The sequence below is a fragment of the Mobula hypostoma genome, chromosome 7 (genome assembly GCF_963921235.1).
Source record: "Mobula hypostoma chromosome 7, sMobHyp1.1, whole genome shotgun sequence".
In the NCBI taxonomy this organism is placed as follows: Eukaryota; Metazoa; Chordata; class Chondrichthyes; order Myliobatiformes; family Myliobatidae; genus Mobula; species Mobula hypostoma.
The window spans coordinates 187214613-187237329 of NC_086103.1; the positions used below are offsets into that span (position 1 = coordinate 187214613).

General features: G+C 51.5%; 2 protein-coding genes across 3 annotated transcripts in view; both read left to right on the forward strand.

The window, feature by feature from the left end:
* Positions 1–3783, forward strand: part of trpc2b (transient receptor potential cation channel subfamily C member 2b) — a 73216-nt gene extending 69433 nt beyond the window's left edge. Inside the window, exon 13 of the mRNA XM_063052991.1 lies at positions 1305–3783. Within this exon, the coding sequence (XP_062909061.1) occupies positions 1305–1699 (395 nt within the window). The 3' untranslated portion in view covers positions 1700–3783. The remainder of the gene's footprint in view (positions 1–1304) is intronic.
* An 8651-nt stretch (positions 3784–12434) lies between these two features.
* LOC134349845 (rho-related GTP-binding protein RhoG-like) lies at positions 12435–22499 on the forward strand. Of its 2 annotated transcripts, none has more exons than XM_063054793.1 (2): positions 12435–12575; positions 21199–22499. In XM_063054793.1, the coding sequence occupies exon 2, from the start codon at positions 21228–21230 to the stop codon at positions 21801–21803; it is 576 nt and encodes a 191-aa protein (XP_062910863.1). In that variant the 5' UTR covers positions 12435–12575; positions 21199–21227; the 3' UTR covers positions 21804–22499. The 2 variants fall into 2 exon arrangements, with proteins under 2 accessions (XP_062910863.1, XP_062910864.1); XM_063054794.1 differs by lacking the exon at positions 12435–12575 and adding an exon at positions 15115–15390.
* The last annotated feature ends 218 nt before the right edge of the window (positions 22500–22717 follow it).

Sequence of the window (22717 nt, forward strand, 5' to 3'; positions counted from 1 at the left end):
AAACTCCCCCTGCACGGCGGCGTGCTGCAGTTTTTGACCTTGTGCTAACACGAGGGGGCTTAGTTTTAAGGTGATTTGAAGTAGGTACAAGGGAGCTGTCAGGGGTAAGTTTTTCACACACAGAGTGGCGGGTGCGTGGAGTGCACTGCCGGCGGTGGTGGTGGAAGTGGATGCAATAGGGTCTTTTCAGAGCCTTTTAGACAGGTACATGGAGCTTAGAGAAATACAGTAGGGACATTCTAGGTATTTCTAGGTTACATGGTCGACACAACCGTGTGGGCTGAAGGCCTGTAATGTGCTGTAGATTTCGATGTTCTATTTAAATAACAATCTGCTCTTCCATTTTTCCTTCCAAAGTGGATGACCTCACATTTACCAACATTGTACTCCATCTGCCAGACCCTTGCCCACTCACTTAACCTATCTATATCCCTCTGCAGACTCTCCGGATCTCCTGCACAATTTGCTTTTCTACTCAATTTAGTGTCATCAGAAACTTAGATCCACTACACTCAGTCCCTTCTTCCAGATCGTTAATGTATATTGTGAACAGTTGTGGGCCCAACCCCAACCCCTGTGATACACCACTCACCACTGATTGCCAACCAGAGTAACACCCATGTATCCCAACTCTCTGCTTTCTATTAGTTAACCAATTCTCTTGTCCATCCTAAAACATCACCCCCAACTCTATCCATCTTTATGGATAAGTCTTTTATGCGGCACCTTATCGAACACCTTCTGGAAATCCAAGTAATAACGTCCATCTGTTCCCCTTGATCCCCTGCGGTCGTTAAGTCCTCAAAGAACTTCAGCAAGTTTGTCACACTTGCTGAATCCATGCTGCATCTGCCTGATGGATCCATTTCTTTCCAGATGCCTCAGTATATCTTCTTTAATGACAGCTTCAAGCATTTTCCCAACTCAGACGTTAAACTAACTGGCCTATAGTTACCTGAGGGAGGTACTGAGGGAATGCCACGTAGTGGGAGGGGGTACTGAGGGGACACACCGTGGGCGGTGGGGGGGGGGATTCTGAGGGAGCACTGTGCTACCTGATGATCAGGAATGATTCTCTGAGCAACACACACAAAACGCTGGAGGAACTCAGCAGGCCGGGCAGCATCTATGGAGAAGAGTACAGCACATTTCAGGCCGAGACTGTTCATCAGGAAAAGTCTTGGCCCAGATGTTGACTGCTTAGATGCTGCCTGGCCTGCTGAGTTCCTCTGGCGTTTTGTGTGTGGCTCGGATCTGCAGATCTACTCTCACCTGCTCTCTCTCTTTCCCCCACCCCCTCCAAGACCTCGGGAACCGGATTACGGAGCTGAGCAAATTCGTGGGCCGGCTGCAGTCAGAGATCAAGCGGCTGCGCTACGGCATGGGGGCGGCGGGGAGCGGTGCCAAGTCCGGAGACGCTTCCGCCGTCATCGGCAAATACATCCTCGGTGCCCGCAACCGCTTCCAGGAGCCCGAGGACGGCTGCGAGCCCGGCTCTCGCAAAGCCTTCAAGGTGACCGTGCACCAGAACTCAGACGACGGTGCCGAGCCCCCTGGTGCGTGCAAGCCGGTGGACGAGGAGGACGATGAGGGCTGTCCCCCCTACCCCAGTGATGGAGCGGGGACCAGCAGGGAGGGCAAAGAGGATCCCTCCGCCGGACAGGACCACGGGGACTCTGAACAGCCGGAGAAGGACTGAGCCGAAGGGTGGACGGGCGCCCATCTCCCCACCGAGCCAGAACTGATCCTGGCACCATGAACTCTTCCCCATCCCTTCAGCCCAGGGCTGAATCACTTGCACCGGGAGCCCTGTGGGACCTCTCTCCCCTCCTACACTAGCAACCAGAGTCAGCGCGTTAACCTCAATAAACCGTAGGCCAGTAACTGGTAGAATCAGATTCATTATCATAGGACCATAAGACATAGGAGCAGAATGAGGCCATTCAGCCCATCGAGGCTGTTCTACCATTCCATCATGGCTGATTTATTCCCAACCCCATTCTCCTGCCTTCTCCCCGTAACCTTTAACATCCTGATTAATCAAGAACCCATCAACCTCCATTTTAAATATACCCAATGACTTGGCTTCCAGAGGCAATGAATTCCACAGATTCATCGCCCTCCGGATAACGAAATTCCTCCTCATCTCCGTTCTAAGTGCATGTCTTTGTGCCCTCTGGCTCCAGACTCCCCCACTACAGGAAACGGGCTCTGCATGTCCATTCAGTCTTAAGCCTTTCCATATTCCGCAGGTTGTCACTATCTGATAGGACATGAGAATGGTTGTTTTGCGGCAGCAGTCCAACGCAGAGATCGTAACGTTACGATCCTGTGGACCACGGGCCTGCTGATCACGATGCCACTTTGTGGGATTTTTTTCCCCCGAAGGTTCCACGTCATTTTCCGCCCGACTCCCTGGGCCCTGCGGAGGGAGGAGGTACGTGATCCAGCTTCTCTGCGGGATAGCAGGTGGAGATCCCCACGGTTCTCGGGAGAGCACAGCCCTCCCATTGGGAAGGGTGAGGCCGGGCATTCAGAGGGCAATGCCATCCAGAACAGGGGCTCCGGGAATCTTCCTGGTGCCTGGTGGCCATTGGGAAGGGGTGGTGATTTAGCCCAGAGCGAGGAAAGAGATGTGGGAGGGGGTTCCTAGTCACGGAGCAATTTACAATGACCAATTACCGTAACCTACTAACCGGTACGTCTTTGAACCGTGGGAGGAGACTGGAGCACCCAGAGGAAACCCACACGCCCACGGACAGAACGGACACACTCCTCACAGACGCGCTGGAGATGGACTCTGAACTCTGGAATATCCCAAGCGGCACTAACCACTACACCACAGTAGGCTCATGATGGACAGATGGAGGTACTGCGAGTTCCAAAGAGTAACAACGTACAGGGAGAAGTTCTCTGGAGACCACAGCCCTCCCGTTGGGAAGGACGAGGCCAGGCATTCAGTGGGAAAGGCTATTCACACTAGGAATTCCAGGAATCTTCCCTGTGCTGGGTGGGAGTTGGAGAGGATCCAAAGGGGGTGATTTAGCCCAGAGGGAGACGAGAGATCGGGGAAGGGTCCGGCAGGGGTAGGATGGTTCCTGGCCCTCTCGCGTCTCCCCCCTTGCCACTCAGACTTGATGCAGGGTCTCCATCGGGAATGTCAACCACCCTCTGCTCCCACAGACACGGAGCTCTGCTATTCCTTGAGGCTGTCACTGCTAAAACCCGAGGGGAAACTCCCACTCTGTTTCCTCCCCAGACAGCAGAGAGAGAGAGCGAGGAGAGGTGGTGTGGGGGGAGAGTGGAGAGGGTCAAAGAGAGGGAGAGGGATGGAAAAGGAGGTGGAGAAGAACATGGGTGGAGAGGTAGAGAGGAGGAGGAGGAGGGGAAGAGTAGAAGAAGTGAAAAGGGTAAGAGGAGTTGGGGGAGGTTTCCTGCATGGAAAACAGACCAAGCAGACAGAACACATGCTGGGTGGCGATCTGGCGACTCGAGGGGCCAATGGACAGAAGGAAGCCTTTGATCTCTGGGAGCTGACATTCCAAGAGTGTCCGGGAGAGGCGGTGCTGGTCCCCACGGAAAGTTTAGAGTCAGATTTGGGAATTTTTCAGTTGAGTTACTGCTCATACAAGCCAGCCAGAGATCTGTGTCTGAGCAGGGACATGGAACCTGTGCCTCACCCTGCTTGCCCCCACCCAGGAGCCGCCGGGGAGACATTGTGGAGGAAGCTTCACTCAGTATCTAATTATTCTTTTTTTCCGCAAACAATTGTATTAAAAGCAATAAACCACAGCAATGAAACAAATTAAAATCTTTTTCTTGCCGCACAGAACAAACTCCAGCCCTTGCAGGTGATCTCCAGGGCATCCCTGGGTGGCCGGCAAATTAGAGTTTTATTTGTCACTTGTATATTAAAACCTATAGGGAAATGCATCATTTGCATCAAATCAGTGATAATTGTGTTGGGGCCAACATAGCATACCCACAGCTTACTAACACTAACCTGTACGTCGCGGACTGTGAAAGGAAACTGGAGCACCTACAGGAGTTGTACGCGGCTACGGGGAGGATGTACGGGCGGCAGTAAGAATTGAACGCAAACACGAGGAAATCTGCAGATGCTGGAAATTCAAGCAACACACATCAAAGTTGCTGGTGAATGCAGCAGGCCAGGCAGCATCTCTAGGAAGAGGTACAGTTGACGTTTCGGGCTGAGACCCTTCGTCAGGACTAACTGAAGGAAGAGCTAGTAAGAGATTTGAAAGTTGGAGGGGGAGGGGGAGATCCAAAATGATAGGAGAAGACAGGAGGGGGAGGGATGGAGCCAAGAGCTGGGCAGGTGATTGGCAAAAGGGATATGAGAGGATCCTGGATAGGAGGCCTAGGGAGAAAGAAAAGGGGGAGAGGGGAGAAAACCCAGAGGATGAGAGGTGACCTGATAGAGGTGTATAAGATAATGAGAGGCATCGATCATGTGGATAGTCAGAGGCTTTTCCCCAGGGCTGAAATGGCTAACATGAGAGGGCACAGTTTTAAGGTGTTTGGAAGTAGGTACAGGGGGCTGTCAGAGGTAAATTTTTCACACAGTGAGTGGTGGGTTCATGGAATGCATGGCCAGCAATGAGGGTAAAGGAGGATACAACAGGGTCTTTTAAGAGACTCTTAGATAGGTACATGGGCTTTAAAAAAAAGCAGTACATGGTGTGGTAGGGAAGAGAAGAGCCACGTTGACATTGAAGACGGTTCAGAGGAGGCTCGCGAGAAAGTTTCCAGGAATGAAGGAATTAACATATGAGTAGCGTTTGATGGTTCTAGGCCTATACTCGCTGGAGTTTAGAAGAATGGCGAGGCAGGGCGGGAGCACATTGAAACCTATTGAGTCTTGAAAGGTCTGGATTGAATGGATGTGGAGAAGATATTTCCCATAGTGGGGGAAGTCCAGGACCCGAGGGCACAGCCTCAGAATAGAGGGAGGTCCATTTAGAACAGAGATGAGGAGGAATTTCTTTAGCCAGAGGGTGCTGAATCTGTGGAATTCATTGCCACAGGTGGCTGTGGAAGACAAATGATTGGGGGTACATTTAAAGTGGAGGTTGATACGTTTTTGATTATTCAGTGGGTCAAACATTACGGGGAGGAGGCAGGAGAATGGGATTGAGAGGGGTAACGAGCCATGATGGAGTGGTGGAGTGGATTCGAAGGCTCCTATATCCTATGGTCTAGTTCATCTTTAACGTATGAGGAGTCTTTTCGTGTCTGACAACAATGGGAGGCTGTCTTTGAGTCTGGGGGTACGTGCTTTCAGGCTTTTGTACCTTCTGCTCGATGAGAGATGGGGAGACGAGGGTATGTCTGGGGTGGGAGGGGTCTTTGATTTTGCTGGCTGCTTTACTCAGGCAGTGAGATGTGCAGACAGAGTCCACGAAGAGGAGGCTGATTTCCGCGAGGTGCTGAGCTGTGTCCGGTTTCTTGCGTCGCAGATGGAACAGCTGCCAGAGCCAGCTGTGATGCATCCACTTGGGATGCTTTCTGTGGTGCACTGACGACCAACGGTGTGGGTCAGAAAGCACCTGGAAATTCCTCCAGCCTCCTGAGGAAGTAGAGGCATCTGTGAGCTTTCTGCTCCACTCCCATTCCTGTCTCCCCACTCTTCAGCTCTCGACTCATGACCCCCCCCAGTCAGGTTCCTAGAACACAGAACATTACAACACGGTACAGGCCCTTCAGCCCATGATGTACCAATTTTTAACCGACCCCAAAGACCAATCTAACCCTTCCTCCCACAGAGCGCTCCATTTCTCCATCATCCATGTGCCTATCGAAGAGTCTCTTAAATGTCCCGCATGTATCTGCCTCAGCCGTCACCCTGACAGCACGTTCCACTAACCCACCACTCTCTGGGAAAAACCCTACCCCTGACATCCCCCTTATACTTTCCTCCAGTCACACTAAAATTATGCCCCCTCATGTTAACCGTTTTCACCACGGGAAAAGGTCTCTGGATTTGCAGAACTTCTTGTGTTTATGATTGTCCACTTGATCTACATCTGGAAAAACCCCTATCGAGTCACCTCTCATCCTCCACTCCAGAGAGAAAAACCCTCACTCAAACGCTCCTCATACGACAACTACTGAAGTCCAGGCATCATCCTGGCAAATCCCCTCTGCACCCTCTCGAAAGCTTTAACACCCTTAAAGCAACCAGAACTGAACACAATACTCCAAGTGTGGTCTAAACAGGGTTCTAAACAGCTGAACAATTACCTCATGGCTCTTGACCTCAATCCCCTAACTAATGAAGGCCAAACCTACATCTACCAAACCACTCTATCAATTTGCACGGCCATTTTGAGGGATCAATAAAATGGCTAAAATGATACACATTGTGTATATCCACATGCTCACTGTCAGTCAGTCTCTACACTCACCCTCACTGTCTAACCCTCCCTGAATGTCCACTGTCTGTGAGTCTCCACACTCACTCTCACTGCCTAACTCCCCCTGAATGTCCACTGTCAGTCAGTCTCTACACTCACCCTCACTGTCTAACCCTCCCTGAATGTCCACTATCTGTCAGTTCAAACTTCCACTCCTCACTGTCTGACTCCCTGTACGTCCACAGTGTGTCAGTCCCCTCTCAAACATGTCACTGTCCGACTCCCTGTATGTCCACAGTGTGTCAGTCCCCACTGTCACCCGTCACTGTCCGACTCCCTGTATGTCCAGTGTGTCAGTCCCCTCTCTCACCCGTCACTGTCCGACTCCCCGTATGTCCACAGTCTGTCAGTCCCCTCTCAAACATGTCACTGTCCACTCCCTGTATGTCCACAGTCTGTCAGTCCCCTCTGCCTAACTCCCTGTATGTTGACTGGACTTCAGACCCCAATCATCACTATCCACCTGACTGTATGTTCATGGGTAGATTAGACTAGATTATGAGGACAGTCAGTCCTCGTTTATTGTCATTTAGAAATGCATGCATTAAAAAATGATACAACGTTCCTCCAGAATGAGATCACAAGTAAACACAGGACAAACCAAGACTAAAACTGACAAAACCAGATAATTATAACATATAGTTACAACAGTGCAAGCCAATACCATAATTTGATAAAGAGCAGACCACAAGCACGGTTAAAAAAAAAATCTTAAAGATAGGTTTGTAAAGAAAGATTTTAACACATTGGCCTTAATATATCAATTTACTGAGTACAGAAGTTGGGATATTATGTTGAAGTTGAATAAGATGTTGGTGGGGTTTAATTTGGAGTATTGTGCACACTTTTGGTCACCTACCTGCAGGAAAGATGTAAACAAGGTTGAAAGAGTACAGAGAAAATTTACAAGGATGATGCCAGGTCTAGAGGACCTGAGTTATAAGGAAAGACGGAATAGGTTAGAACCATATTCTTTAGAATATAGAAAATTGAGAGGAGATTAGAAAGATGTACACAAAGTTATGTATGGTATAGATAGGGTAAATGCAAGCAGTCATTTCCCTCTGAGGTTGGGTGGGACTATAACCAGAGGTCACGGGTTAAGGGTTAAAGGTGAGAAATTTAAGGGAAACATGAGGGGAAACATCTTCACTCAGAGGGTGGTGAGAGTGTGGAACAAGTTGCCAGCACAAATGGTCCATGTGAGCTCGATTTCAATGGTTAACTGATGTTTGGATAGGTACATGGACAGTAGGGATATGGAGAGCTGTGGTCCTCGTGCAGGTCGTTAGGAACAGACAGTTTAAATGGTTTTGGCATGGACTAGATGGGCTGAAGGGCCTTTTTCTGTGCTGTACTTCTCTATGACTCTAGGGCACCTCTTTTCCAGAAGACCTCCCACCCAAAAACAGCCTAAATCGTGCAGCCTGCCTCAGGGCCGTATGTCACACAAACAAGTGCGTTACAGAGTGAAATAGCTTGACTGGCTGTGTGGTGTCACGGCAACAAGCACGCACTCAACACCAGTAAGTGAGGAACTGATGGTGGACCTCAGGAAGGGAAAGTCGAGGGAATGCACACCAGTCCTGATCCGTGGAGAGGTCAGCAGTTTCCAGTTCCTGGGTGTGGACATCTCTGAGGGTCAATCCTGGACCCAACACATTGATGCGATCATGACAAAAGCATGGCAGAGGCTATATCTCTTCAGGAGGTCGAGGAAATTTGGCAAGTTTGTACCGGGGAGAGCATTCTGATTGGTTGCATCACTCTCTGGTTTGGAGACTCCAATACACAGGAATGTAAACTCACTCAGCTCCATCATGGGCACTACACCTTCAAAGAGGCAGCATCCATCACTATACATCAAAGTTGCTGGTGAACGCAGCAGGCCAAGCAGCATCTATAGGAAGAGGCGCAGTCGACGTTTCAGGCTGAGACCCTTCGTCAGGACTAACTGAAGGAAGAGTGAGTAAGGGATTTGAAAGCTGGAGGGGGAGGGGGAGATGCAAAATGATAGGAGAAGACAGGAGGGGGAGGGATAGAGCCGAGAGCTGGACAGGTGATAGGCAAAAGGGGATACGAGAGGATCATGAGACAGGAGGTCCGGGAAGAAAGACAAGGAGGGGGGGGTGACCCAGAGGATGGGCAAGAGGTATATTCAGAGGGACAGAGGGAGAAAAAGGAGAGTGAGAGAAAGAATGTGTGCATAAAAATGAGTAACAGATGGGGTACGAGGGGGAGGTGGGGCCTTAGCGGAAGTTAGAGAAGTCGATGTTCATGCCATCAGGTTGGAGGCTACCCAGACGGAATATAAGGTGTTGTTCCTCCAACCTGAGTGTGGCTTCATCTTTACAGTAGAGGAGGCCGTGGATAGACATGTCAGAATGGGAATGGGATGTGGAATTAAAATGTGTGGCCACTGGGAGATCCTGCTTTCTCTGGCGGACAGAGCGTAGATGTTCAGCAAAGCGGTCTCCCAGTCTGCGTCGGGTCTCACCAATATATAAAAGGCCACATCGGGAGCACCGGACGCAGTATATCACCCCAGCCGACTCACAGGTGAAGTGATGCCTCACCTGGAAGGACTGTTTGGGGCCCTTTCTCAGGATGAGGCTTTTCATTCTAGAACGAGGGAGATGTCTTCCTTTTTTAAAGAAAGGGGCTTCCCTTCCTCCACTATCAACTCTGCTCTTAAACGCATCTCCCCCATTTCACGTACATCTGCTCTCACTCCATCCTCCCACCACCCCACTAGGAATAGGGTTCCCCTGGTCCTCACCTACCACCCCACCAGCCTCCGGGTCCAACATATTATTTTCCGTAACTTCCGCCACCTCCAACGGGATCCCACCACTAAGCACATCTTTCCCTCCCCCCCTCTCTCTGCATTCCGCAGGGATCGCTCCCTACGCAACTCCCTTGTCCATTCGTCCCCCCCATCCCTCCCCACTGATCTCCCTCCTGGCACTTATCCGTGTAAGCGGAACAAGTGCTACACATGCCCTTACACTTCCTCCCTTACCACCATTCAGGGCCCCAAACAGTCCTTCCAGGTGAGGCATCACTTCACCTGTGAGTCGGCTGGGGTGATATACTGCGTCCGGTGCTCCCGATGTGGCCTTTTATATATTGGTGAGACCCGACGCAGACTGGGAGACCGCTTTGCTGAACATCTATGCTCTGTCCGCCAGAGAAAGCAGGATCTCCCAGTGGCCACACATTTTAATTCCACATCCCATTCCCATTCTGACATGTCTATCCACGGCCTCCTCTACTGTAAAGATGAAGCCACACTCAGGTTGGAGGAACAACACCTTATATTCCGTCTGGGTAGCCTCCAACCTGATGGCATGAACATCGACTTCTCTAACTTCCGCTAATGCCCCACCTCCCCCTCGTACCCCATCTGTTACTCATTTTTATGCACACATTCTTTCTCTCACTCTCCTTTTTCTCCCTCTGTCCCTCTGAATATACCTCTTGCCCATCCTCTGGGTTCCCCCCCCCCCGTCTTTCTTCCCGGACCTCCTGTCCCATGATCCTCTCATATCCTTTTGCCTATCACCTGTCCAGCTCTTGGCTCCATCCCTCCCCCTCCTGTCTTCTCCTATCATTTTGCATCTCCCCTTCCCCCTCCAGCTTTCAAATCCCTTACTCACTCTTCCTTCAGTTAGTCCTGACGAAGGGTCTGGGCCTGAAACGTCGACTGCACCTCTTCCTATAGATGCTGCTTGGCCTGCTGCGTTCACCAGCAACTTTGATGTATGTTGCTTGAATTTCCAGCATCTGCAGAATTCCTGTTGTTAGCATCCATCACTGTCTAGTCCATGCCCTCTTCTCGTTGGTACCACTGGGAAAGAGGTACAGGAGCCAAAGGACCCACACTCAGGGTTTTAGAAACGGCTCCTTCCCCTCTGCCAGTGGATTTCTGAACGGTCCACGAACACCTTTGCGTTATTTCACTTTTGCACAACATACTTTTGTAACTTGTAGTGATTTTTAATATGCCTTGCGTTGTACTGCTGCTGCAGAACAACAAACCTCACAAGATATGTCGCTGCCAACAAGCTTCTGGCAATCCGTAAAGTTAATTCTCAGTGCACTCTCACTTTGATCGGCGCGCTTCACTAACACTGATAATACTTTTTATCTTTTTGAAAGGAAGTTTATTCAGTGATTGCAGTACAATACTTCAGTACTTCGCAATACCAGGCTCCTTAAAGTTGTCATAGCCGGGACAGGGGTCGTGGGGATAAGCTCCCACTACCTATTAAATGGTGTCCGGCTGGTGGAGTAGAGGCATCAGCACTGGATCTCAAGGCAGAAGGTCTTGAGTTCAAACCCAGCTGGGTCAGCAGCAGTAACTGCAGGGAAGAAAGGCCTGGTAATCTACTTCCATATCTTGCCATAAAACGTCTGAACACCAACAACCAACCTATTAAATGCTCCCAATGGCGTGCGTCTCTAATAGCCTCTGGTAACCATGTCCAGCTCCTGCTCTTCACGTGTGGATTAGCTACTAAGCCCTGTGGAACTGTTTCTACTGACAGGAAAAGGGCAGAGGCAGGTTACTGGCACCTTGGTGGGGCTCATCGGCCATGGTTGGCAGAAGGAAAAGTCTGATCTCAACACCCACTCATGGGGACGGCTTTGGTAGTAAACTCCGAGGAAACGTCTGGAGCTGGAGTCTCCATGGCAGTCCTACAACGAGTTCCCTGCTAACTGGTGTCTCCTGCAGCACTGCCGGTACCAAACTGTATCTGGTTCATCAGATGCGTGGAGAGGGGGAGTTTGCTACATGCTTGCTCTCCATGTCGTGTCGTACTGCCCTGGTTTGCAACCAGGACCCAAGATCCTTGGTCGACCCTGACCGATGGAGGACCTGACAACACAACACTATTTACAATTACACAGTCACTTCAGTCCACAACACACTGGCGCCCCTGTGGTCCTCCCCATTCCAGGAAAAGCCCCAATTGTACCCGTGTGCTCCACCCACAGGGGCCACAGGCACAGACCTGAATGTGAACAGGGGCAGGCAGAACCCTCGGATTACAAGGATGTTGCTGGGTCTTGAGGACCTGAGTTGTGGGGAAAGGGTGAATAGGTTCGGACTTTATTCACTGGAGTGTAGGAGAATGAGGGGAAATTTGACAGAGGTGTAGGAAATTACGAGGGATATAGGCAAGCAGGCTTTTTCCACTGAGGTTGTGTGAGACTAGACTGGAGGTCATTAGGTTAAGGGTGAAAGGTGAAATGTTTAAGGGGAACCTGAGGGGGAACTTCTTCACTCAGAGGGTGGTGAGAGTGTGCCAGAGCAAGTGGTGGATGTGGGTTTGATTTCAGAATACAAGGGAAATTTGTCTAATGGACCAGAGGGGTATGGAAAGCAGATCCCTCTGTGTGGAACTGGGTGCTGGTCAAACCATACTTCCAATATTCTGTTCAGGAAGGATGTGGAGGCTTTAGAGAGGTTGCAGAGGAGATTTACCAGGATGCTGCCTGGATTCGAGAACTTGTCTTATGAGGAAAGGTTGAGTGACCTGGGGCTTTTCTCTTTGGAGTGAAGGAGGATGAGAGGTGACTTGATGGAGGTGTATGATGATAAGAGGCACAGATCGAGCAGACAGTCAGAGACCTTTTCCCCAGGACAGAAATGGCTTTCATGAACGGCGGTAATTTCAAGATGATTGTTGGAAAGCATTGGAAGGATGTCAGAGGTAGGCTTTGATACTCAGATAGCCTTCTGATAATGTGGGAAAGTTGACAAGATGTTCAGGATTGAATAACATTTGAGGTTTTTGTACCCCCCCCCATGATATGGTTAAACCGTTCACCTCCTCACATGCCCTTCACTATTCCCTTCCCTACCCTTTGCTCCTCCCCACCCCTCCTTTTCCTTCTCCCCACCTCTCTTTCCGTTTCCCTTCCCCTCCCCTCCCCCTTCCTCTCACCCTCCTTTCTTGCTTCTGCCCTCTCACCTTCCCGGCCCCGGTGGGCCCCACGAGGAACAGCCGCGTTGCCCTTTTAACAGTTTCCCGGCCTCGCCATTTCCTGGGGGCTGTCACTGGGGCGACTTCCTCCGCGGGCGTACACTTCCTCGATCAACGGGCCGGCGGAGAGCGGAGGCGATGCGAGGTGAGGGGAAGGAGCGGTATAAGGGGTGCTGGTCGGGGTCAGGGTCCGGGTTGGGGTTAGGGTTGGGGTTGGGGGGGAGATGTGAGCTGAGGGGAAGCGGTGGGGAGGGAACGCCGGCAGCTGAGGGCGGCGGCGGGCGCGAGGACCCGGGGGAGTCCGGACCCGCGCAAACTTTACAAAACTTTCAGATCTTTGTGAAAAGTTTTGGTGAAACAGTGAGAGCGGAGCGGGTGGGGTGAGGAGGGTCCGGGGGGTCCGGGTGGGAGAGGAAGGAAGAAGGATTAACGATTCCAGCCGATCGGTAATTTTGGGACGTTGAGGCGGACTCTTTCCTCTCCCTCTCGCCCTCTATCTCTCTCCCTCCTTCTTCACTTCTCCCTCTACTTCCACCTCTTCCCATTCCCTCCACCCCACCCCTCTTCCCCTCCCCCACACTCTCCCCTCCTCTCACCCCTTCTCCTTTTACCCCTCTCACTACACTCCCCCCTCACCACACCCCACCACACTCCTACCCTCACCACACTCCTACCCTCACCATACTCCCCCCTCACCACACTTCCCCACCCTCACCATACTCCCCCCTCACCACACTTCCCCACCCTCCCACCCCTCCACACGCCCCCTCCCCTCTCTCACACCCTCCCCCTCTTCCTCTCCTCCTGTGTCCCCTCCCCTATTAGCTACCCCTCCCCCACCTGCCCTCTTCCACTCCCCCCTCCCTCCTCTGTCCTCTTCCACTCCCCCCTCCCTCACTCCCTCCCCACCCTGACCCTCATTCACTACCCCCACCTCCCCCAGTGTGAACAGGAAGCTGTCACTGTCACTGTCACTGACAGGAGTGACAAGTTGGCCAACACTTTCGACACCTGGTTCCGATCTCTCCGCCTGACGCAATTGTGGAGCTCGTCCTCAGTCTGTGCCAGGAATGGGCTTTCCCAACTTCCGAGTTCCATGTTCCGGATTTGCCTGCCCCCCAGAACCCATCCCAGGGGCTGAGGCAACGGGAGGGCACACACTGTAGGAGAATCTTTCCTCTCTCTCTCTCCTGCCTTTGATGGCTGGCAGCTCGGTCTGGGGGCTGGGAATTCCAGCATTCCCAAATATGGAAATGTGGGACCTGGGGAAAATGGATGGGGAGCAGGCCGGTGGATTAACTGAATGGCTCCGTGCCTGTATGTGTGTGTCCGTGTCCATATCTCAGTGTACCTACAGTTAGTGTCATTTCCTGGGTAGATTAACTTCTAAAACTCTGGTTAGGTCATATCTGGAGAACTGCATACAATTCTAGTTGCCCCACTACAGGAAGGATGTTGAAGCTTTGGAGAGGGTGCAGAAGAGGTTCACCAGGATGCTGCCTGGTTGATAGGGCATGTGCTGTAACAGGAAGTTGATTTTCTCTGGAGCAGCAGAGATCTGATAGAGGTTTGTAAGATTCAGAGAGGCACTGATGGAATAGACAGACAGTGTCTTTCTCCCAGGGTTGAAATGTCTAATACCAGAGGGCATGCATTTAAGATGACAGAGTGTGATTGCAAAGGAAATGTGAAGGACAAGTTTTTTTTACACAGAGAGTGGTGGGTGTCTGGAATGCCCTGCCTGGGTTGGTGATAGAGGCAGATATGAAAGATGGGCTTTATTTGTCACATATACAACAAAACATACATTACAATGTGTCCACCACAGTTGGAGGATGTGCTGGGGTCAGCACCCACCCCCCCGTGGCCATGCTGCCATGAAGCCAATATATCATGCCCACAACTTACTGACCCTTCGTTCCGTGGGAGGAAACTGGAGCACGCGGAGGAAACATACATGGTCATGTTGAGAACATAGCAACAGTGCTGGGAACTGAACTCAGGTTGCTGGCGGTCAAGAACCTTCTCGCTGACCGCACTGACCAGTACAACAGGGAAGTCTACCAGGCTCTTCGATAGGCACGTGACTGAGCAGGAAACGGGCATTCTGTACGCAGAAGGGTTAAGTTGAGCTGGGCGTAGTCACCACACAGTGCGTAGTGATTAGTGCATAGTTTGACAGCACCGATCACACCGTTGGGAGGTCAGTGCCATCGCTGTCTGTACGGAGGTTGTATGTTCTCCCCGTGACAGTGTGCGTCTCCTCCCACATTACAAAGATGTACAGGTTAGGGTTAGTGAGCTGTGGACTTGCTATGTTGATGCTGGAAATGTGGTGACAACTGTGGACTGCTCCCCCACATCCTCGGACACAAAACAATGCATTTCACTCTCTGAGACTTGCTCACCTTCCAGCCATTGTCCTTTCCCTCCCATTCCCCCATCCCTCCTCCCCCCCACCTTTTTATTCTGGCATCTTCCCCTTCATTTTCAGTCCTGAAGGAGGGTCTCAGCCCAAAATGTCGACTATTTATCCATTTCCGTAGATGCTGCCCGACCTGCTGAGTTCCTCCAGCATTTTGTGTGCGTTGCTCTGGATTTCCAGCATCTGCAGAATCTCTTGCATTTCACTGCATGATTTTCATGTTTTAATGTACATGTGACAAAAGAAAGCTACTTTTTCTCTCTTCAGTGGCTCTGGCTCAACACGGTGTGTGTTTCCACTGTACGAGCTGTGTGCGGTGTGCCCACACCCCACACCCTGGGCAGCAAGGTGTAGAAACCCTGGACGTATGACACTTCTCTGTCCAGTCCTGTTCCAGCAGGAGAGGGGTCAGTGAACCCTCAGCCGATTGGCTGCCTTCCCCCAGCCCGGGGTCACTGGCACTGAGGTCTGATTGAACAGAGAGTTTTTGGCCTGGCAGACACCAATGGACTAAACCACGGCTGCTGACGATGGGGTAGGTAGAGCTCCGGAAGTGTGAAGCTGCTCTCTCTCTAGACAGGGAATCGAGAGCAGGATCAGCAGGCAAACATCTCAAGCAGTGACTGTAGTGGCGGGGGGGGGGTGGAATCTTTCCCCTGGGGGTGGGAGAGGTAGTGAAGTGGAAAATGTTAACTCTTGGTCGTGCAGGGAGAGGGACGGGAAGTTCAATCACACAGCTTGGGAGAGTGCAAGGAGATTCACAAGTAGGGAATCAAGAATCAGAATCTGGTATATTGTCATTGACATACAGAACACAGGCCACTCGGCCCACAATGTTGTGCCAACCTTTTACACCTACTGTGAAATCAATCTAATGCTTCCCTCCCACATAGCCCTCCATCTTTCTGTCATCCATAACTAAGAGTCTCTTAAAGGGGAGATTAGGGTAGTGGGATAGGTTTTGGGGAACGACAGAGGGGTGTGGGAGGGAGGGGCACTGGGATTAGTTCAGGGAGGGAGGGGGCTCTGTGAATAGTTTGGGCAGGGAGGGAGTTACAATACAAAAAGTAAATAAAGTGTGCAGAGCAAAATGACAGTGAAATAGTGAGGTAGTGTTCATGGGCTCATTGCCTGTCAGAAATCTGATGACGGAAGGAAAGAAACTATTTCTGAAACACTGAGTGTGTGTCTTCAGGTTCCTGTACCTCCTCCCCGATGGTAGCAGTGAGAAAAGGGCATGTCCTGGGTGATGGGGTCCTTAATAATGGACACCGCCTTTCTGAGGTATCACCTTCTGAAGATGTCTTTGGCCCTGGGGAGGATTTTTCTGGTCCTGTGCCGTGGCCCCTCCATACCATATGGTGATGCAACCAGTCAGAATACCCTCCACAGTACTTCTGTAGAAGTTTGCTGGAGTATTTGGTGACATACCAACTCCTAATGAAGTACAGCCACTACTGTGCCTTCTTTGTGATTGCATCAATGTGTTGGACTGACAGTAGGTCTCAGGGTTGCCTTGGGGTGACGTTGTCCAGCTCTCACATTGTCCACACTTCTGTACCGTAGCTTTGCCCGTCTCCACCACATCAGCTGTTACTCACCCTCGGACTGAAACCCAGCACAAATCTGTGACCCCTGTCACTCCGCCCAGTCCAACTCACCCCATCTTGGGGAATTGGTGAGTGATCCAATGTGAGCATTCATTTCTAGAGGACCACAATATAAAATCAAGGATGTGATGCTGAAGCTTTATCAAGCATTTGTCAGACTGCAGTCAGAGTATTGTGAGCAGTTTTGGGCCCCTTGTCGAAGAAAAGATGTGCTGGCATTGGAGAGGGTCCAGAGCAGGTTCACGAGAATGAAAGGGTTAATATATGAGGAGCATTTGATGGCTCTAGACCTGTACGTGCTGGAGTTTGTTAGAATGAAGGGGGATCTCATTGGAACCCATTGAATATTGAAAGGCCTGGAAGGCCGTTTTCAATAGTGGGGGAGTCTAGGACCAGAGGGCACAACCTCAGAATCAAAGGACATCCCTTTAGATCAGAGATGAGGAATTTCATCAGCCCAAGGGTGGTGAATCTGTGGAATTCATTGCCGGTGGGCTGTGGAGGCCAAGTCATTGGGTATATTTAAAGCGGAGATTGATAGGCTCATGATTAGTCAGGACGTCAAAGGTTATGGGGAGAAGGCAGGAGAATTGGGTTGAGAGGGATGATAGGTCAGCCATGATGGAATGGCGGAGCAGGCCTGATGGGCCGAACTCATCTCCTGTGCCTCATGTTCTTGTGGATTTCTGGGACTGGAGGATCTGTGTTACAGGGAGTGGTTGGATAGGGTAGGACCGTTCGCTGGAGCGTAGATTTGTAGGACATCCTTATGGAGGGTGTAAAATCATGTGGGGTGTGGATAGGGTGAATGTGCAGTCTTTCCCCTGGGGTTGGAGAATCTAGAACCAGAGGGCACAGGATTAAGGTAGTAGGGGAGGGATTTAATAGGAAGCTGAGGGGCAACTTCTTCACCCGGAGGGTGGTGGGTGTATGGAACGAGCTGCCAGAGGAGATGGTTGAGGCAGGGACAATAACAACTTTTTAGAGTTTAACACACACATTCACAATTCTGGAGGAACTTAGCAAGTCAGGCAGCATCTACGGAGAGGAATAAACAGTTGACGTTTTGGGCTGAGACCCTTAATCAGGTCCTGAAACATCGACACTTTATTCCTTTCCATAGACGCTGCCTGACCTGCTGAGTTCCTCCAGCAGTTTGTGGTGTTGCTCTGGATTTCCAGCATCTGCAAAATCTCCTGTGTTTAACACCAAAAGGGGCTTTGGACAGAAAGGTTGAAGGGGTCCTCAACCTGGGGCCATGCATAAAAACAGTTGGGAACCTCTGGTTTGGAGGAGGAGGGCCAAATGGGATGCTGATGTTTGCAGCTGTAACCTGATGTTCTCTACATCCGTACACCGCTGAACCAGCTGGAGAACACTTGTGACAGAACATGGGCTGAGAAGTGCCAGGCAGAGTTTAACCCGGAAAAGTGTGGACTGATTCGTTTTGGAGGGTGGGATTTCAGGACAGAACACAGGGTTAATGACAGGACTCTCAGCAGTGTGGAGGAACAGAGGGATCTTGGGGGCCATGTCCATAGATCCCTCAAAGTTGCCACACAAGTTGATATGGTGGTTTAAAAGGTGTATGGTGTGTTGGTCTTCATTAGTCTGAGGATTGAGTTCAAGACCTGTGAGATAGAGTTGCAGCTCGATAAAACTCTGGTTAGACCACACTCGGAATATTGTGCTCAGTTCTGGTCACCTCTTTAGAGGAAGGATGTGGAGCTTTAGAGAGGGCATAGAGGGGATTTACCAGGATGCTGCCTGGAGTAGACGGCATGTTTTATGAGGAGAGGTAGAATGAGCTCGGGTTTTTCTCTTCAGAGAGGAGGATGAGAGGTGACTTGATAGAGGAGAACCAGATGAGAGTCAGACAGAGTGGACAGCCAGAGACGTTTTCCAAGACTCTAAATGGCTGATACAAGGGAGCATAATTTTAAGGTGACTGGAGAAAAGTATAGGGGGATGTCAGAGGTAGTTTTTTTTACACGGTGGTGGGTGCGTGATCTTACAGTAGGAGAGCTGCAGGGGGTATGAGAAGCACTTGGGGTGGTAGTAGAGGCAGATACATTCAGGACATTTCAGAGACACATGGATGATAGAAAAATGGAGGGCTAAGAACAGGTTAAAGGGCTGGCAGCACATCGTAGACTGAAGGGCCTGTAGTGTTCTATGCTCTACATATGTGACGTCATGAGCCCTGTCAGACCCTCTGATTCTGGCTTCTCTGATCAGAGTCAGCTGAAGATGGGTGCAAGGACATGGAAGTTTTTGGTTCACAGGCAGAGATTAAAATTGAGATGGAGAACAGTGCAGAGGGTGGGGTCAGAGAAAAATAAATCTTTCTGAGGAAGAAAGAAGTTTACTTACTGTTTAGGAAGCAAGGATCAGACAGGGCTCTGGAGCATGCGGGGGTAATCGGGACAGGTTAAGAATGGACAGAGGGGACATGAGGAGGCCTTGCCATGTACGTGATGGACAAGAGGATGACTGGAGTGAAGGTAGGAGCCACCGGGCTAGAAGGGGAAATGTGCCTGGTGTTGGACAAGGCAGGGGACGTCATTAATGAATACCTTGCTCCAGTATTCACCAGTGAGAGGGACCTTGACGACTGAGGACAGCATAGAACACACTGATTTGGTAAAACATGTCAACGTTAAGAAAGAGAATGTGCTGAAGAACATTAGGAGAGCTATGTCCCTGGAGCTGGGTGGGAGAAACCCCAGGTTGCTACAGGAAGCAAGGAAAGAGATTGCTGCATCTCTGGCGATGAGCTTTGTATCCTCACTGGCTACAGGAGTGGTACCAGATGACTGGAGGGTGGCCAACAAATACAGTAGGGATAATCCTGGGAATTATAGACCAGTGAATCCTACTTCATGGTGGGCAAACTATTAGAGAGGATGGTTAGAGAGAGGATTGGAATTTCAGCACCCCATTGTGGGCCAAAAGGCCTGTACTGTGCTGTTCTATGTTCTCTGAACTGGGCTGCAACCACAACTGAGTCTGGGGAGCTGGTCATGCTGTGATCTATTCTTACATGCAGCTTAAGTGTCATGCAGTATAGTCAGCACTTTGTGCTCGCAGGTTTTCAGAATCTGCAGTTTTTGTTCGTTCTCTGTCGGGAAACTGCTGGGGAAGTAGAACTGCCTGCACTGGCCTCCTTCAGGGGAGTAGAAAGTGACGCAGAACACTCAGTGAAAATGAGGAAGCTGGAGTCGCTAACATCACAAAATTCCGATCAGGAGGGCGGCTGGGGCTTGGCACAGATTTCCCAAGCTGATGCTGTAATGATGGGGAGGTATGAACGAGGGGGCTGCAGAGAATGCTGCTGTCAGTCGGTGGCCATGAAGGTGGACGACACAAGGCTGCGGGGAGTGAAATGTTGAGGAGCACCTGGGCTTGTATTGGGAGATTAGAAGAATGGGAGGGGGATCTCATTGAAACCTATCAAATATTGAAAGGCCAGGATAGAGTGGATGTGGAGAGGGTGTTTCCTACGGTGGGAGAGTCTAGGGCCAGAGGGATGTCCATTTAGAACAGAGGTGAGGAAGAATTTCTTTAGACAAAGGGTGGTGAATCTGGAATCATTGTCTCAGGCAGCTGTGCAGGCCAGGTCATTGGGTATATTTAAGGTGGAGGTTGATAGGTTCTGGGTAAGGGAGTCAAAGGTTACGGGGTGAAGGCAGGAAAATGGGTCCCAGAGGGATAATAAATCAGCCATGAAGGAATGGCAGGCTTGATGGGCTGAATGGCCTTATTCTGCTCCTGTGTCTTACGGTGTAGACCTGTCAGTCTTATTTCTCCGTGCCCCATATCAGCCACCCCAGGCAAATGGGGGCACGTGTTCCTGACCCCATAGATTGCCTCCCACCCCTGCACTCATCAAGCAGGGTTCACTCTGCTCATTAACGATAACAATGATTGTGTTGAAGGAGTAGTGTGTTACAGCTACACTTGTCAGCTCTGGATGGTGGGGGTTTCAGAGGAGGTGTTTCTCGGGGGTGCCTGGTGTTGGTGGTTTTACCCACTGCCACGGGGCCTGGGGCAAATTCTCCACCCGTCACTGACACCTCACCTCACGTTCTGAATGGGTAGTCTCCAACCTGACAGCATGAACATCAAGGTCTCTAATTTCCAGTGATTTCTCCCCATTCCCCCTTCTCTCTTTTTCCATTCCCCTCTCACTCCTTATCCTCCTCGCCTGCCCAGCATTTCCCTCTGGTTCCCCTCCTCCTTCCACTTCCCCCATGGTCCTCTCTCCTCTCCGATCAGATTCCTTTTTCACCCCTTCTCTTCTTCTCACCTGTCTGTCACCTCCCCCCCCCCCCCAACCGGTCTCCCTCCTCCTTCCCTTTCTCCCACGGGCCACTGTCCTCACCGATCAGATTCCTTCTTCTCCAGTCCCTTATCTCTTTCACCCACCTTCCCCCTCGCCTGGTCTCACATCACCTGCCAGCTGTACTCCCCCCCCCCCACTGACAGCCTTCTTGTTCCAGCTTCTTCCCCCTTCCTTTCCGGTTCTGGCGCAGGGCTCAAGCCCAAAATGTTGACTCTTTGTTTCTCTCCATGGACGCTGCCCGACCTGCTGAGTTCCTCCAGCATTCTGTGGGTTAACCCCAGTCCTGGGTCAGTGGTTGGGATGAGTTGGGGGGAGGGGAGGGGAGGGGGTTGATTCTTTGTCCTATCACTGATCTGTTGGGTGTTCCTGGGGGGGGTCGTCTCTGCAGGTTGCTGATGTGCTGAAGGAGACCTGGAAATGCAGAGCATCAAGTGTGTGGTGGTGGGTGACGGGGCCGTGGGCAAAACCTGCCTGCTGATCTGTTATACCACCAACGCCTTTCCCAAGGAGTACATCCCGACCGTCTTCGACAACTACAGCGCACAGATCACGGTGGACTGTCGGACTGTCAGCCTCAACCTGTGGGACACAGCCGGCCAGGAGGAGTACGACCGGCTGCGGACATTATCCTACCCCCAGACCAACGTCTTCATCATCTGCTTCTCCATCGCCAGTCCCCCGTCCTACGAGAATGTGCGCCACAAGTGGTACCCCGAGGTGACCCACCACTGCCCCGACGTGCCCATGCTGTTGGTGGGCACCAAGAAGGATCTACGCAGTGACCCCGAGACCATCAGGAAGCTCAAAGAGCAGAGCCTGGCGCCTATATCACAACACCAGGGTAGCGGCTTGGCCAAGCAGATCCAGGCCGTCAAGTACTTGGAGTGCTCAGCCCTCAACCAGGACGGTATCAAGGACGTCTTCGCCGAGGCTGTGCGTGCTGTCATTAACCCTGCCCCCATCAAGACCAAGAAGCCTTGCGTGCTCTTGTGAGGAAGGACTGCACTCCCCTCGTCCTCTGTCCCCTCAGTCCCTCTCTTCCCTCAATACCCTCCTCTCAATCCCTCTCCCATCAACTCCTCCCTCCCCTTTCTTTCCCTTCTCTCTCCTTTACCCCTCTCCTCTCACATCCACCCTGCCTCCTTCCCCACCCTCCCCTTCACCCCCTCACCCTCTCACAGGATCCTTCCCAGAGGGGGCCTTGGACCTGTGAGGGCTTGGTTTTGGAGAGAGGATAGCAACTTCTTTCTCCACTACTCTTCCTCCGTCTCTGTCCCGAGTTCCTGTCTGTCAGTCTGTCGAAGACGGGGGCTTTGCACCCTCCAGGCAGGTGTCCCCGTGGGTGGAGGGGGTGTCCAGGTGTCCCACACTGTGACGGAGAGTCGAGGATCACCGTACGCCTGCTCTGTGATGTCCAATCCCATTGGTCGGTGAGGCCAGCACCCACCCCTGACCCTGGGCTCCTGCCATTCCTGGCTCCAGTCCGAGAGGGGTCAGAGGGTAGGCGGGCCCTGGGCGGGCTCCCTCCCCGTCCCACTCCCGGGACAACTTTCTCCAGCATGGACCAGGTTGGGTTGAAGGGGCCGTCCGCACACTGAGTGATCCTGTGGAGACGGTGAGGAGTATCCGTCCTCCCAGGCACACTGTGACTCACTCTCCCTCCCTTCAATCCCCACCCACCCCTGTCTACATCACAACAGCTCCACCCCCCCATCTCCCCTGCTGTGTCACAACAGCCCCATCAGCCCCCATCTTCCCCACCGAGTCACAACATCCCCATCACCACCCCATCTCCCCCGCTGTGTCACAACAGGCCCGTCACCCCCATTCCCCCATCTATGTCACAACAGCCCCATCAGCCCCCATCTCCCCCACTGAGTCACAACATCCCCATCATCACCCCATCT